This window comes from Beta vulgaris, chromosome 7 (assembly GCF_026745355.1).
Source record: "Beta vulgaris subsp. vulgaris cultivar EL10 chromosome 7, EL10.2, whole genome shotgun sequence".
Lineage (NCBI taxonomy): Eukaryota > Viridiplantae > Streptophyta > Magnoliopsida > Caryophyllales > Amaranthaceae > Beta > Beta vulgaris.
In genome coordinates this window covers 42,720,927-42,738,331 of record NC_079208.1, presented here as the reverse complement: position 1 = coordinate 42,738,331, position 17,405 = coordinate 42,720,927, and the positions used below count along the sequence as shown (strand labels likewise).

At 37.4% G+C, this 17,405-nt stretch overlaps 2 protein-coding genes across 2 annotated transcripts; both read right to left on the bottom strand.

The window, feature by feature from the left end:
* Positions 1–11,005: 11,005 nt before the first annotated feature.
* LOC125491982 (uncharacterized) lies at positions 11,006–11,530 on the bottom strand. The gene has a single exon (XM_048634063.1). The coding sequence runs from the start codon at positions 11,528–11,530 to the stop codon at positions 11,006–11,008; it is 525 nt and encodes a 174-aa protein (XP_048490020.1).
* A 2,090-nt stretch (positions 11,531–13,620) lies between these two features.
* On the bottom strand, positions 13,621–14,811 carry LOC125491981 (uncharacterized). The gene has a single exon (XM_048634062.1). The coding sequence runs from the start codon at positions 14,809–14,811 to the stop codon at positions 13,621–13,623; it is 1,191 nt and encodes a 396-aa protein (XP_048490019.1).
* Positions 14,812–17,405: the final 2,594 nt, after the last annotated feature.

The following is a 17,405-nucleotide window of genomic DNA, read 5'->3' as shown; positions in this document are numbered from 1 at the left end:
AGAGCTTTCCAACGACAGGTCATATGCCCAATTTCGCTGAGAAACGAGAAAGTTATGACTGTTTTACAAAGAACTGACGAAACTGTTTCGTCTTGTGCCCTGCTCGGGTAGGTCGGGTGGATTTCGCCCGGACACTTTCAGTCGGGTGCGCAAGCTATTTTGGGAAAGCAAAATCCTGCGCGGTTGGGCGGATTTCGCCCAGGCAGGTCGGGCGGTTCGACGTTTAGTCCAGAAAATGCATTTTTGACGCGGGAGTATAAATAGGTCATTAACCTAATTGTTTTATACGATGAATTAAACTTAATTCTCTATGTAATATGGTTTTCTTCACATAATAAAATATTCTCTCTCTCTCTGCCCGTGGACGTAGCCAAATTGGTGAGCCACGTAAATATGTTATCTGATTTTCATTATTTTGCATTCATTATTTGTTTCTCTCTCCAACTGTCATAACAAATTGGTATCAAGAGCTTTGTGTTCGATCTGTGTGAGAAAGATGTCTGGGATGAATGTGAAGATTGATAAATTCACTGGGAGGAATAGTTTCAGTCTGTGGCAAATCAAGACGCGGGCTTTATTGAAGCAACATGGGTTGTGGGCGCTGTTGGCAAAAAGGTCAACAGATTCAGTCACCGCTGACATGAAAATTCTGGAGGAAAAGGCACATTCAACAATTATGTTATGTCTGTCTGACGACATAATTACTGAAGTTGCGGAGCAGGAAACTGCTGTTGGTCTGTAGTTGAAGTTAGAGAGTGTATACATGACGAAATCTCTAACCAACAAGTTGCTTTTGAAGCAACGTCTGTTCAGCCTGCATATGCAGAAAGGTACGTCTATAAGGGATCACTTAGATAAACTGAATATTATCTTGCTAGATCTGAGAAATATCGATGTTAAAGTAGATGATGAGGATGCTGCTTTAATATTGTTAGTATCTTTGCCTGTATCATATGAGAATTTTGTGGATTCTTTTATTGTTGGGAAAGATAGTCTGTTGTTAGAAGAAGTAAGATTTGCTCTTCATACTAGAGAGGTCCGTCATCAGGCATCTGGTTCTAGTATAAAGAATCAGGCATCTGAATTAGTAGTTACTGGGGGTAAGGGACAAAAGAAATATGGTAAAAAGAAAACGAACTTTAAAAATTCGAATTCTAAGGGTCCTAAAACTACTAATGTCTGTAATTACTGTAAGGAAAAGGGACACTGAAAAAATGAATGGCCTAAGAAAAAGAAGCAGCAGAACAAGAATGAAGGTTTTGCTGCTCTAGCAGAAACTGGAGGTAATTTTAAGGAAGATCTGGCCCTAGTAGTTAATAGCTAGTCACATTGTAGGGATGTGTGGGTTCTTGATTCTGGGTTGTCGTATCATATTAGTCCATGCAGGGTGTGGTTTTCAACTTATAAGCAGATAGACGGAGGCAATGTTTCTATGGCCAACAGTGCTGCCTGCAAAGTAGTTGGAATAGGCTCTATCAGGGTGAGGACTCATGATAGTACATTATGTACCTTGAACGAAGTTAGGCATGTTCCTTTAATGACAAAGAATCTGATATATTTGAGTCTTCTTGATAGCAAGGGTTTCAGTTTTCAAGGTGAAGGTGGAGTTATGAGTGTCTATAAAGGTTCAAAGGTGGTTATGAAAGGTATTAAAATTGGTACCTTATATATTCTTCAAGGTTCTACTGTGACAGGTTCTGCTACTGTTGCATCATCTGAGATTCACAAGGAGGAGTTGACCAAGCTGTGGCATATGAGACTTGGGCACATGGGTAAAAGGGGGATGCAAATTCTGTCGAAGAGGGGTCTTCTATGTGGGCACAAGGTGCAGGATCTAGAGTTTTCTGAACATTGTGTGTTTGGGAAGCTTCATCGCAGCAAGTTCCCAAAAGCGGTTCATGCAACGAAAGGTACTCTTGATTATATCCATTCTGACTGTTGGGGACCTTCCCGAGTTGCATCTATTAGAGGTCACGGGTATTTTGTGTCGATGATCGATGATCATTCAAAAATGACTTGGGTGATTATGATGAAGCATAAAAGTGAGGCCTTCAAGAACTTCAAGCAGTGGAAGATTTTAGTGGAAAATCAAGTTGAAAGGAAGGTCAAAAGGCTGCGTACTGATAATGGTCTGGAGTTCTGATGGTCTGAGTTCGATGAGTTCTGCAAGAATGAAGGGATTGCTCGCCATCATACTGTTAGAAATATGCCACAACAAAATGGAGTTGCAAAACGCATGAATCAGACACTGTTGGAGAGCGCAAGGTGCATGCTCTCAAATGCTGGATTGGCTAGGAGATTTTGGGCAGAAGCTGTGAGTACAGCTTGCTATCTGATCAACCGTGGACCTCATACAAGTATTGACTGTAAAACACCTTATGAGGTGTGGTCTGGTAAGCCTGCAGATTATTCTCTGTTGAGAGTTTTTGGTTCTACTGTTTATTATCATGTAAATGAAGGTAATTAAAGAACTAGAGCTAAGAAGGGTGTATTTGTGGGTTTTGGGAGTGGAGTTAAGGGCTATAGAACCTGGTCACCTTCTTAAAATCGTGTTATACTTAGTAGAAGTGTAATATTTGATGAAAATTCTATGCTTAACTCTCTTGTGAAGTCTACTGTGGTGTCTGTTAGTATTGATGTTGATAAACAGGTGGAGCTGCAAGTCACACAGGCTGAGAGTGAATCACAGCACCAAGGTGGAGAAGATCAACATGGTGCTACTGAAGAGTCTTCTAGTTATCACTCAACCACATCTGAAGTATATCAACCAAGCATAGCACTTGATAGAGCTAGTGTGGAGCCTCCAAAGAGGTATGACATGGTTGCATATGCACTACAGGTTGCTAGGATATGGAGGTTGAAAACCATGATCCATCCACTTATAAAGAAGCTGTTTCTGGCAGTGAGTCTACTCTATGGCTCGCTGCAATGGGAGATGAGATGGAGTCTCTAGATAAGAATCAGACTTGGGAACTAGTCAAACGTCCTAAGGAGAGGAAGATTGTGACATGCAAATGGGTTTTCAAGAAGAAGGAAGGGTCTTCACCCTCTGAGGGGGTCAAGTATAAAGCTCGGGTTGTTGCAAGAGGGTTCACATAAAGGGAATGAGTAGACTATAATGAGATTTTCTCACCAGTAGTCAGGCATACTTCCATCAGGGTGCTACTAGCAATAGTTGCACATCAGGATCTTGAACTTGAGCAACTAGATGTGAAAACAATTTTCCTAGACGGGGAGTTGGAAGAGGAGATTTATATGACACAACCAGATGGGTTCCGAGTTCCTGGAAAAGAAAATTATGTTTGCAGATTGAAGAAGCCTTTGTATGGACTAAAACAGTCTCCTAGGCAGTGGTATAAGTGGTTTAACAGCTACATGATTGAGTTAGGCTACAATAGGAGTCTGTATGATTGTTGTGTACCACAGCAAGCTGAGTGATGGGTCATTTATATATTTGTTCCTGTATGTAGATGATATGCTCATAGCTGCAAAGACTAAGTCTGATATTCAGAGGTTGAAGGGTCTTCTTAGTGCTGAGTTTGAGATGAAGGATTTGGGAGCTACGAAAAGATTTTGGGGATGGAGATCTATAGGGAAAGAGTCAGAAGAAACTTTTCTTGTCAAGAAAGGTTATATTAGAAGATTCTGTTAAGATTTGGCATGACAAAAGCTAAGCCTATAGACACTCAAAGTGCTTCCAATAATCACTTGTCTGTTGCTTTTTCACCCAAGACTGCTGAGGAGAAGGAGTACATGAGTCGGGTTCCTTATGCTAGTGCAGTAGGGAGTTTGATGTATGCTATGGTTTGCACTAGGCCGGATCTTGCACATGCAGTTTGTTATTAGTAGGTTCATGGGTGATCCTGGTAAGGAGCACTGGCAGGCAGTCAAGAGGATTTTTCGTTACCTTAGAGGTACTCTACTTGGTCCTATTTATGGGAATGATACTCAGTGTTTAGTCACTGTTATTCGATTCTGATTATGCTGGAGATGTTGAAGTAGGAGGTCAATGACTGGTTATATTTACTCTTGGTGGTTCTGTCGTTAGTTGGAAGGCAACTTTGCAGGCTACAGTTACTTTGTCTACTACTGAAGCAGAGTACATGGCGTTGACAATGCTAAAGAGGGATATGGCTAAAGGGCTAGTTAGTGATTTGGTTACATCAGATCAGGCTATTGTGTATGTGACAGTCTGAGTGCAATATGTTAGCAAGGATCAAGTCCATATGAGAGGACTAATATATTGATGTGAGATATCATTTTGAGGATGAGACTAGATTAAGGTGAGAAGGTAGGAACTGCTGATAATCCTGTTGATATATTCACCAAGCCGGTTCCGCAAAGTTTCAACATTGTTTGGACTTACTCAATGTTCGTGATTGTTAGTTGCCCCCTTCGCGCAATTCTGGGGTCCTTAGGGACTAATCTGGTCTGGTTGTCTTTTGGGACAAGTCTGTTGTAGGGAGATTCTGGGCATTATGATCAATGCATTTGTTATTCTGGTTTATTGTGAGAGGATTCAAGTCAAGGTGGAGATTTGTAAGAATAGTGCCTTGAATGGTGCCTTGAAGGTGTTTGGTAGAATACATGAAAAAGCTAAGGGATGACATAAGGCTGACTTCTAATACACATATCTCTCGATCTATATATTTTTTTGATGTGATTCAAATTGGAGGTGATATCTTGTTCCAAGAGCTTTCCAACGATAGGTCATATGCCCAATTACGCTGAGAAACGAGAAAGTTATGACTGTTTTACGAAGAACTGACGAAACTGTTTTGTCTTGCGCCCCGCTCGGGTAGGTCGGGCGGATTTCGCCTGGGCACTTTCAGTCGGGCACGCAAGCTGTTTTGGGAAAGTGAAATCCCGCCCGGTCGGGCGGATTTCGCCCGGGCAAGTCGGGCGGTTCGACGTTTTGTCCGGAAAATGCGTTTTTGACGCTGGAGTATAATAAATAGGTCATTAACCTAATTGTTTTATATGATGAATTATACTTAATTCTCTCTGTAATATGGTTTTCTTCACATAATAAAATATTCTCTCTCTCTGCCCGTGGACGTAGCCAAATTGGTGAACCACGTAAATCGGTTGTCTGATTTTCATTGTTTTGCATTCATTATTTGTTTCTCTCTCACGTCTGTCATAACATGGGTCGTGGGCCAAATTTCTTGAGCTTAGCCCACTAAAGTCCGCTACTAAAATTGTCCAGCTCGGACCACGAAACCGGTCCAGCCCAACCCAATCCAAGTAAATATTGAACCAAATTGCGTATATTTTAATCAAATTGTATATATTTTAATCGAATTGCATATATTATAATTCAATCAAATTTAAAATAATGAAATTATTCATTAATATTAATAATTATATATATTTTAATTCATTTTAAAGATTTTATGTAACAATAATGAATAATTTCAATGATTAAATAATTTTGAAAAAAAAATTCTCATGTTGGCTCGCCATCCCGATCCAGCCCACTAGACCCACGAACCGCCAGATCCGCTTTCCAAATCGTGAAAACCGGTAACAGACTGGTGTGGGCCAATATTTTTCAGCGCGCGGGCTAGCCCGTCCAACCCATGAATTTCACAGTCTGATCTTAGGCTGTGAAATCTCATCTTAGCCCGCTATGACCCACGGTCCGGCCCGCCCAACCTGCACCAATAGCCACTAGTATCAACTAGCATTACATTGAAAGGAAGGTTATTTTACTAGGATTGCGCATTAATATGTCATGTGCTTTGAAGCCTTTGATGATTCATTCGCGTTTCATCTATCTGGTACAAATTCTAGATTTAATGGAGTCTTAATTACTTCAACTTTTCAGTTTCATTAATTGAGTGATCCTTATTGATTTACCGCAATCACATTATCATCAAAAACGCATTTTTCACACATCAATATTCAAATGTTCTCAGAATCTCAGTTTATATAATGTTAATGGTATAAGTTACACGAGATATTATTTGTATTGCACGAGCCAAAACACTAACATTTATTATAATGACTATATAGAGTGATCAAATAACTTTTATTAGTAATTGGCATATCACCATTATCTTAAGTATCAATAAAACAGGCACAACAGGTAGTGCTTGGATCGTCTTTGGGAGGACGACATACACCTCCTTGTTGTATGGCTACCATGCATCTTTTTAAGCACGCCGTAGTATCATTACATGGCTCTGAATTTGGAAGGCAAAAATACACTCTTTTATCATCGATTTTGACTTCTCTTGCTGCTTTTGCTGCATATCACAAATGCATTTGTATGTTAATGACTTAATATAAACCAAAATTATTGAATATTAACAATCCTATAATGGCATTGCCTTAATCTTGTCACTAGTAATTAGAATGGATTAAATATGATCAAAATCATTATGACAAATTAACTCTATGCTTCATATATAGTAATCCTTTTGAGAAAACTTAGATTATAAATTACCTCCTCTTCAAATTATAAGACCAACAATTTCTTTTAGAAAAAAATTGTTACTGTACAATATCGATGCAATGTCCTTTAAAATGCTACTTTATGATGTCATATAAATCATAAGTCAACAAATTTCTTATTAATGCTATATAACTTTTAAGCATACGTAAACTATGTAGCATGAGCACTTCTTATAGGTCACGTACTCGTACTCGCATTCTAGGTCACGTACTCGTACTCGCACTTGTACCCAATACGATATGTATCCTGTATGAGTAAGCGTACCCTTTCCTAAAATGTCAAAATCTTGCCGTTTTTAGTTCCCGTACCCAATCTGCACCCGTACCCGTACCCGTACCCATACCCATCGATGTGCAACCTAGTGCGTAGATTTGATTAAAAATATCTAACAATCTATGCAATTTGATTTTGACTTATACGCCACTAAACTGCAACTTCCAATATACTCTCTTTATCAAAATTCACAAACAGGAAGGAAGATAGGGGAGTGCGGACAGCAATTCATTAACTTTTAAAGTATATGATTATGATGATTAGAAAATAGAAATGCAGAACATAATCTAAAGCAGCAATACCAAGACTCAAAGTAATAAAGAAGCACATGAACCCAAAGATGATGAGTTTGGTGAGTGATGTGCTATTCTTAGTTGCCATTTGATTTCCAGACCTTGGGAGAAAGGATATATTTCGTTTTTATTGTATGATGAGGTGCATGAGCTTCTTTGCATATGATGCACCTCTATTTATAGGTTGAAGCTCAAACCCATTTATATATGTTACTCGAGTTCATTCATCATACACACGGGTATATCATGTACATGTTACATAGTACACTCAATACTTATATATTTGTTCATTTGCTCATTTGAAATTCTCATTTATTAGTATATTTTGCTCAATTGGGTGATTTCAAATGAGCATTGGGCAAAAAGCAGTTTTGGATATACTATGTTCTCGGTAACCCGAGTGTATGATACATTTTGTGTGTGCTACTCTTTAAAACTAATATACAGGGTTGTCAACATCGAGATCTTACACTGGATTGATATACGTTGAGGTTGGATATTACAAAAAGAATCGTGGTTTTGCATAATTTTAGATTAAACAAACCAGTATTGATATGTTATAGATGCTGTATTACTTCAAATTAATTATTATTATTATTATTATTATTATTATTATTATTATTATTATTATTATTATTATTATTATTATTATTATTATTATTATCTATACTAATATATTTGATCCTGTGACCTCAAGTTCATGAACTAAAGTTTTAACCACTAGACCAAGTTGTATTTAGTGCTATCATATCAAAGCACAATATTAATAAATGAAATATTTCTTACCCGGGGCATAGCCCGGACCTAATAACTAGTTATTATTATTATTATTATGAGGAATTCATGAGAACAAGCAACATGTAGACTGTGGTATTCGGAGTTAAATCCAAGAGGATCTTCATTAATTACTATAATAATTCTGAATGACATTAAAGGCTCGAATATGGAACCACATTGATCAATGACCTGTGGAAGGTGAAAATCCTTGCGGATATCAGGCTGTTAAGATTATTCATAATGAAAATGACATTTGTCACTCCATATGACTGCAATTTACTGTTATCTTGAATTTGAAAATGAAAACTACAACCAAATGCCAACTTTTCTCTATTCAAATTGTGAAACCAAGAAAAGCATTGTGGCTAGTAAAAAGAAGGGACTAATCAAGTGGCCTTGGTATAGTGGTTGCTTACTCTATCCCTTAATCAATTGATCGGGGGTTCGATCCTCAACCTTTGGGAATAGAAAGAGATTCTTGGCCAGCCCTTTACCCTTAAATGGAACACCCGGGGGCGAGGGGATTAGTCACTACTACTAGCAGTAGATACCTTGGTTGTTCACCCAAAAAAACAAGGGACTAGTTTTCTGAATAACAATTTAATTTTTTTAATAAAGAGTTGTTAAGCATCTACCCCCTCTGTCCCAAAGTTTCCGATTCTCTTTTTTCACAGTAATTTATGCAAAGTGAATCTTGGAGTGGCATTGGAAACATAAGTGCTTAGGTAGTTACGTGCTTTAAAAAAAAGAGAAAAGTTGTAAACAACAAAGGTTTAACCGGATATATACAGAGGAAGTGTAACGCCTGTAATTTATATAATTCTAATAAAAGAACATTAAATGCCAGTACCAGGATCGAACCAAATATTACATATTTGTTTATTATAGGATATAAAGAGTTTATAGGACATTACTGCCGTATTCCTAATAATAGAAATACAAGGCAAAAACAACCTAAAACATGATACTGATATTATAAAACATAAGTTAACAACATATAGTATATTAATCCTAAGTTTTTTTTTTCTCACTCTTTCCCATTTCCAATACTGGTACCTGAAAACAAAACATTTTATAACAGTCAACCCAAAAGGGTCCAGTACATTCTCAATACCATGTAAAAAAAAAAAACACTTTGCAGATAATTATATAAAATAATCGGTTACGATTATATAAAATTATTTGTTATAGTTTCTCCCAACAAATCTCGTGTGCACACCCCTACAATGACGTACGACACTCCGGATAATTTTTTTCAGGCCTTTAGCCTCTCCTGATACTTCCGTGTGCACACCCCTACAATGACGTACGCCACTCCATATATAATTCATTCCTCCAACACAAATCACGAACCTCCATTTTATAATACCACGAACCTCCATTTTATAATACTACAAACCTCCATTTCATTTTATCATAGTAACATCTTTATATACCATCATTATTACCACATATAATAGTATTTTTAGAATTACCTTGTATATAAATCATAATATGACAAATACCATTTGCATTATAAACACACTTTATAAATCACAATCTACCTTTACTATTAAGGCAAAACTATTACTAATAATTTATCTAAAAAGATCAATATAACAATACATTCTAGCAAAACAACATTAAGAAGGGGTATTCAAGAATGTACCTGATAATATTGATAGTACCCAATTTTTGAGTTACTATTTATTCTCACACTCTCTTTCTCTTTCTTTTTGGTTCTTACAGTACTCAGCTCATATTATTTTGAAAAAAATTACTGAATAGCTTCATGCTATTTATAGTTTATGAATTGCGGCTTACGTAAAGAAACTTTATTAATGTTTTACTTTTTTGTTAGTTGACTATGCTGTGGCAATGCATGCTGCTTTCTTTCTTCTTTTTTTTCCCTTTCCTCTCTATGTTACATTTCATCACTCTAGTTCATCACTCTAATAACCTAGGCTAATGAGATGTTCATTTTTAGTGGTCAAAATCAATGCAATCACGTAAGTATGGTGATTTACCACCATAAAGAAAGATAAGTATTCACTTAACAATGGTCAAGTGTCATTGGGTGTTCAATTTGAAACCCACAACTATTGTCTTTTACGTATTGTCTGAAAATGGGTAGCGATTGTCAGTTCTTAGGTAAAATTATTAGTGACGATTCTAAAGACTAAATAACGTTAGTCATTAGGTTAACCATTTATGAGTTTGGAGCATTCTAGATTTATGTGGTACTTACTAAAAATCTTACTAGATATATTTATAAGCTCATAAACTAGTAATTGATAATTTTATTAATCCTTGACCCTTAAAGTACTTTATAAGCTATAATGTTAATATAAATGATATATGTATGCACATATAACTTTTCCTGAACAAATGTACAAAGCGAAGGAAACACATAACTTCACCTAAAATAATCATATAAACGATAAAATAACGTATATAAGATCTTAGGGACTAGTTTATCTTATAATAATACTTTAACCTTTAATCTCTTACTAATTTTTTTTCCTGGTTATTACATTATCCCCTCTTTAAAAGAAGTTTCGTCCTCGAAACTTAAAGTTAAATTACCTCAAAATAAGTGTGGGTACTTGTCTCGCATATCCTGTTCGACTTCCCATATAGCTTCTGTTTCAAAGTGATTAGACCATGACACTTTTACCAACGGAATTACTTTGTTGCGTAGTACTTTATCTTTATGATCTAAAATTTGAACAGGTTGCTCTTCATAAGTCAAATCTTCTCCAACTCGAATAGGGGGTATAGTAATGATATGGCATGGGTCTGGTATATATCGGCGTAAAAGTGAAATGTGGAACACATCATGAATTCGAGAAAATTCACTAGGGAGTGCTAATCGGTAAGCTACCTTCCAATTTTCTCGATAATCTCAAATGGCAATGTATCTAGGACGAAGTTTTCTTGCTTTGCCAAACCTCACTATTCCTTTGGTAGGAGAAACTTTTAGAAATATTGATTCACCTACTGAAAATTCTACATGTCTTCTTTTAAGGTCAGCATAACTTTTCTGACGACTCTGTGCAGTTTTCATTTTCTCCTGAATGATTCGAACCTTGTCAGATGTTTTTTTTTTGATAAGTAAGTGTAATATTATTAATGCTCAAACACCATACAACCAATACTCTCTAGGCAAAGCAAACCAACTAGTTTGGACCCCTAAGCCTAGAGAAGTAACAAGGACAATCCATTACAAACTTACAAACCAATTTTGATCAACCTTAGAAACCTTTTGAGGCATAACAGTAACAACTCGCTGCTTAACAGTTTGTTTGAGACTAACAAATACATGCCTAGGATTTGGAATAGTTTGATCCCAATAAGCCTTGTTCCTGCATTGCCATTTGAAGTAAATTGCAGCAGCAAGGCTAACATACCACACATTCCTCTTGAACTTAGTCCTCTGACTATGATGTATCCATTGCTGCAAACGAACCAGATCAGTAGATCTACTAGTAATTCCCATCCACTGCTTAACTTCACTCAGCAACCTTCTACTAAAATCACACTTGAAAAATAAGTGATCATGAGACTCAACTTCAATGTCACATATGCTGCATGTATTTGAATTGCTAACACCAAACTGAGCTAATTTTTCCTTTGTGCATAATCTGGTCTGTATAGGTAGCCAGGATATAAACCTGTGCTTTGAAGTGTTGATCCTATTCCAAACCATGTGATCCCAATGAACATGCTCCAGTTCTTGCTGCTCCATCATCTTATGATATACTTTTTTTTTTGTAGAGTAAGTACTCATTGAGTAAAACTCTTCCCTACTGAAGTACTGCTGTAATGTGTGTTTTGTTGCACATATTTGTCTCTAATACCAGCTGCCACTGGTTCTTGGAGAGTAATCCCACCAATCTGCATCCATTAGGTACACAGCTTGGATCCATTTCACCTAGAGATTCTCAGCATGTTGTGCCACACTCCAAACATACTTCCCCATACTAGCCACATTCCAAACATGAATATTTCTAAACCCAAGCCCACCACGTGCTTTGCTTCTACAAGTTTTTTCCCAAGCAATGTAGCTTGACTTGGTTGTATAGGTATTCCCAGACCAAAAAAAGCTTTGCATATTCTTTCTATGCTGTGTAGAACTTGTTTTGGAAGTACAAACACCTGAGCCCAATAAACATGTAGGCTCATAAGAACAGAATTAATCAACTGCACCATTGCTATATAGGAAAGATGTCTTGAGCTCCACATCTTGATCCTAGCAGCCATCTTCTCAACTAAGATTTCACATTGGCTATTAGAAATCTTTTTTGAACATATAGGGACTCCCAAATATCTGAAAGGAAGATAACTTCTTTGCAACCCTAACACATGAGTAATCCTTTGAATCTCATCCTCATTCATAGCACAACAGTAAAACTCAGACTTCCCCACATTTGCTTTCAAACCAGATGTGTCAGAGAAAAGTTTGAAAGCTTGCAATAACAGATATACAGATGGAAAATCCCCTTTACTACATAGAATAAGATCATCTACAAAGCAAAGATGAGTGAGATTAAGGCTTTGACACTTTGGGTGAAAATGAAATTGCTCCAGTTGGCTCATCTTCCCTAGCACCCTAGACAGATACTCCATACAAATGACAAACAGTAGAGGAGACATTGGGTCTCCCTGTCTTAGACCTCTTGTTGAGCCAAAATAACCTTTCATGACTCCATTAATCATCAAGGAGAACTTTGTAACACATTCCATAATCAATTTTATGAAATGATTAGGGAAGCCTAAGTGGATGAGCATCTCATGTAAAAACATCCAATCAACAGTATCATAGGCTTTCTGAAGATCAAGTTTGATTAAACAACTAGGTTTAGCTGATTTCCTACCATAGTGTTTAACCATATCTTGCACAACCATAATATTATGCACAATATATCTTCCATGAACAAACCCTCCCTGATTCTCAGCAATGATGTCTGGAAGCACCCCTCTCAATCTATTGCAGAGAATTTTAGTGATACATTTATACAGAACATTGCAGCATGAGATAGGCTTGAAACCACTTACAGTAGAGTAATCACTGTAGAGTTCAGTTCCTTGAGCAACTTCTTATGAGTGAAAAAATCCAAGATTGCAGCAGTTACTTCATTACCAACTAACTCCCAGTTATCTCTGTAAAAATGGGCCCCAAATCCATCTGGCCCAGGTGCTTTATTGCCAGGGATAGAGAACATAGCAGCCTTCACTTCCTCTGCTGTATAGGAAGCATTCAGAACTCTTCTATGCTCTTCAGTGATCCTAGGACCATTCTGAACAATTTGTTGTAACACATGTCTCCTATTAACATGATTAGTACCCAGCAGCTTCTGATAATAGTAAATGAAAGCCTCTTCCACCCGTTTTGCATTATCCTTCCACACACCATGAGCATCAGTAATGGCATAGAGCTGATTCTTAACCCTTCTAGCTCTAATACTCTGATGAAAAACAACAGTGTTTTCATCTCCATGCTTAATCCATTCAAGCTTTGCCTGTTGTTTAAGGTATTCTGTGTAAATTTGATGCTTGACTTGATATTGCCTAGTAACAATCTGCTCAGCCTCTGGATATGCAATCTGCCCTGGGTGGTTGTGCATTTCCACCTGTGCATCTATCATTGCATGATAGGCTATACTATCATCAACCTGGACATCATGAAACCCTACCTTATTAAGGTTTTTCAGGGCAACTTTGACTAGCTTCAACTTCTGCACAACAACAAACATCTTTGTTCCTTCAACTTTTTTATTCCACTGATCCCTTACTGTGCTATCATATTGAGGAGAATGCCTCCACATAGTGTAATAATTAAAAGGTTTTTTTACCACTATCACCTCTAGGATAAACAGTCAACAAGGCAGGTGAATGGTCAAAGTCACCTTCAGGCATGAAGCTCACTTCTGCTGTTGGAAATACCTCATGCCAGGCCATGTTACTAAGTGCTCTATCTATTTTAGAGAACACTCTATTATACCCCCGCTGCTTATTATTCCAAGTGAAAAAATACCCTGAGCTTTTCAAATCATCTAAGTCACAACCAGCACACCAGTTATTCATAGGCATCATCTCATGAGCCCTGATAACAGCACCTATCCTTTCATTAGGATATCTCACAAAATTGAAATCACCCATGATTAGCCATGGGTCAGTAGTATAGAGTTGAGCTAAATCATGCCATAAAACTTCTCTCTCCCCACATTGATTAAAAGCATAGATAAAAGTGCAATAGAAACTATGCACTTTGCTCACTGGCTCAATAAAACAGTGCATGAGCTGGCTTGTTGCTTTAATAATGTTTACTTGAAATATTCCATGCTTCCAAGCTAAAATAATTCTACCCCCTGGATGGTAGCTTATATTTGAAGAGAAGCACCATCCCTGAAACACTTTATGATACAATTCACCAAGGTGAACAGCCTTCACCTTGGTTTCCAGCAAGCCAACCAACCCCACAACATATTTATGGAGGAAAGCTTTAATCTCTAGTTGCTTTTTAGGATTGTTGACTCCCCGGACATTCCATGCTAAGACCCTATCCATTGTCAGAGGAAGGGTTCCCCCCCCTCCTAGTTTTGATTTCCCTTTTTCACCATCTAACATTCCATCTACATCTACTCCATGTCCATGAGCTTCCCCTTCCAGTGTCCCAAAAACATTGCTAGTAATTGTAGGTTTGTGTTGCCCCACTCTCATTCGTATAGGTTTAAGAGCCTTTTGAAAACCTTCTGGGTCCACCTCAGGCTGAGCCTTCTGTATATTAGCCTTTTCTGGTACTTCTATGTGCCTATTCTCCACTGCCTCCTCTGGCTTTTGAACAGCTTTCTGAATCCATTGCTGCTTCTTAGCCTTTTTACAATTAATTGTCTCATGACCCAATCGATGACATACATGACATTCTATTGGTTTCCATTCATAATGGATATCTACCTGAGTTCGAACACCATGTTCATTTATAAAGTGAACACACTCCGGAAATTGTTGTGACAATTGAACCTCCATTAACACTCTCGCATATTGAACCTTATCTCTCTTCTTAGTTGCCTCATCTCATTGTAATGGTTTTCCAATTTGTTCAACAATTTTAACAAAGATTTCTCACCCCAATATTTAAATTCCAGCTTCAATTGGATCCAAATTGGGATTGATTTCAGTTCTTCTTTTTCCACATCCATGTCCTGATTCCAAGGCTTAACCACCAAGGGTTTACTATCAAAGAAGTAATTCCCCTTCAACACCATATCACGATTTTCCATAACTTTAAATCTCACTATGTAAATGCCTTTCTTCACCATCGCCACTTTATCAACCTGGAAATTCTTCCATATTCGTCGAATAAAACCTTCTATTACTTGAATAGGAGGATTTGATCCAACAACATAACATATCACAGCTGAGCTCCAGAAATCAACCTTTTCTTGAATGTCTTCTATGTCAATTTTAACTTCATTCTCACCATTTATATTCATAACCTCAATGTCATCAACTATATCATCAGATGAAGGAATCAAAATAGGAACATGGGTTACCTCATTACGTTCCTTATTTTGAGTCTTGTGAAGAGAATCAATCCATTCATTGAACGTATGCCGAATCTCTGATTGCTGAACTAAGCTACGTATCGATGATCTCGGGGTCAATACATCTCCCAATCCAAAATCCAGTGCTTCCACTACCATAACTTCATCAATGGAACGAGTTTTTAAAGCTTGTGAGTCCGATGATGGACCTCTTGGCTTAACAACCTTCTTCCCTGAACCTCCAGACTTTTTCGCCATGGCAATGGTGTAAACCAAGAAAAGAGGGTGAAAGAAGAAAGCAATGGAACAGTAACCACCTAGAGAGAAGCGGGAGTTTCTCTCTCTAACTCATTTTTTCCCAATCCATAACATCTTTTTAACTTTTCCTTGTCAGATGTTTCTTGTATCATTTCAGGTCCAATTATCTTCGATTCATCTATATCGGTCCAACATAAAGGGGTTCTACATCTTCGTCCATATAGAGCTTCATAAGGTGCCATATTAATGCTAGCATGATAACTATTGTTATAAAAAAATTCTATTAATGGCAAATGCTTTTCCCATGAACCTTTGAATTCTAAAACACAAGCTCGTAACAAGTCTTCTAAAGTTTGAATTGTTCTCTCAGTCTGGCCATCTGTAGTTGGGTGAAATTAAAGGTTGTGCTAATGTTCAGTTGTGTACCCAATGCTTTTTGTAACTTTTGCCAAAACTTAGACACATATCGAGAATCTCGATCAGATACAATAGAGCTAGGTACTCCATGAAGTCTAATGATCTCTTCAATATACTTTCTTGCTAATCGCTCAAGATCCCAAGTATTATGAATTGCTAAGAAATGAGCACTTTTTGTAAGTCTATCCACTATAACCCATATAGAATTCATCCCTTGAGGAGTTGTTGGTAACCCATAACAAAATCCATTGCCCTTGACTCCCATTTCCAAGTGGGTATATCCAAAGGCTGTAAAAATCCTGAAGGGCGTTGATGTTCTATTTTTACTTGTTGACAAGTCAGACATTTGGCAAGAACTCTGCAATTTCTTGTTTCATGTTACTCCACCAATAAATACCACAAAGATCTTTATACATCTTATTTCCACCTGGATGTACAGAGTAAAGGGTATTATGTGCTTCATTCATGATTTTATTTTTCAATTCTTTCCTATTTGGTACACACAATCGTCTTTGAAAACGAAGTGATCCATAATCTTGTATCACGAAACCAGTCTCTTTCCCAATCAACACTCTTTCATGAATCTTCTCTAATTGCGGATATGTTTTATGCAACTCCTTAATTTCTTCACTCAAGGTTGGTTTGATTTCTAAGGCCGCTAAATATCCTTCCCGTTCACCTACAATCAACTCAATTTCTAACTTCGAAGTTCTCTTTGGATAACGGGCTGAATTGTAAGTAAGTTAAGGGTAGTGTAGTTTTTTCGACTAAGAGCATCGGCTACCACATTGGCCTTTCCAGGGTGATATTGAATATCCAGTTCATAATCCTTTATAAATTCTAACCATCTTCGTTGTCTCATGTTTATATCTTTCTGAGTGAAGATGTATATAAGGCTTTTATGATCTTTGTAAATTTTACACTTAACCCCATATAGATAATGTCTTCAAATTTTCAATGCAAAAATAATGGCAGCAAGTTCAAGGTCATGGGTAGGGTAATTCTGCTCGTGAGGTTTTAACTGACGAGATGCATAAGCTATCACTTTCCCATGTTGCATCAACACACATCCCAACCCTTGTCTGGAGGCATCACTATATATTTCTAAACCTTCGGTACCACTAGGAAGAGTAAGAATTGGAGCTGTGGTAAGACGAAATTTCAGTTCTTGGAATGCTACTTCACACTTGTCACTCCACTCAAACTTCGTTGTTTTTCTTATTAGGTTTGTGATAGGTTGAGCAATTCGGGAAAAGTTTTCCACAAATCGACGGTGATATCCTGCTAACCCTAGGAAACTTCGCACTTCTGACACATTAGTGGGTCGAGGCCAATTAATGATTGCTTCTACTTTCTGGGAATCTACTTGCACACCTTCTCTAGACACAACATGTCCTAGAA

Bases quoted from the DNA above. Each gene is read 5' to 3' on its own strand.
- LOC125491982 (XM_048634063.1), bottom strand. From the start codon at position 11,530: ATGGAGCAGCAAGAACTGGAGCATGTTCATTGGGATCACATGGTTTGG.
- LOC125491981 (XM_048634062.1), bottom strand. From the start codon at position 14,811: ATGGAGGTTCAATTGTCACAACAATTTCCGGAGTGTGTTCACTTTATA.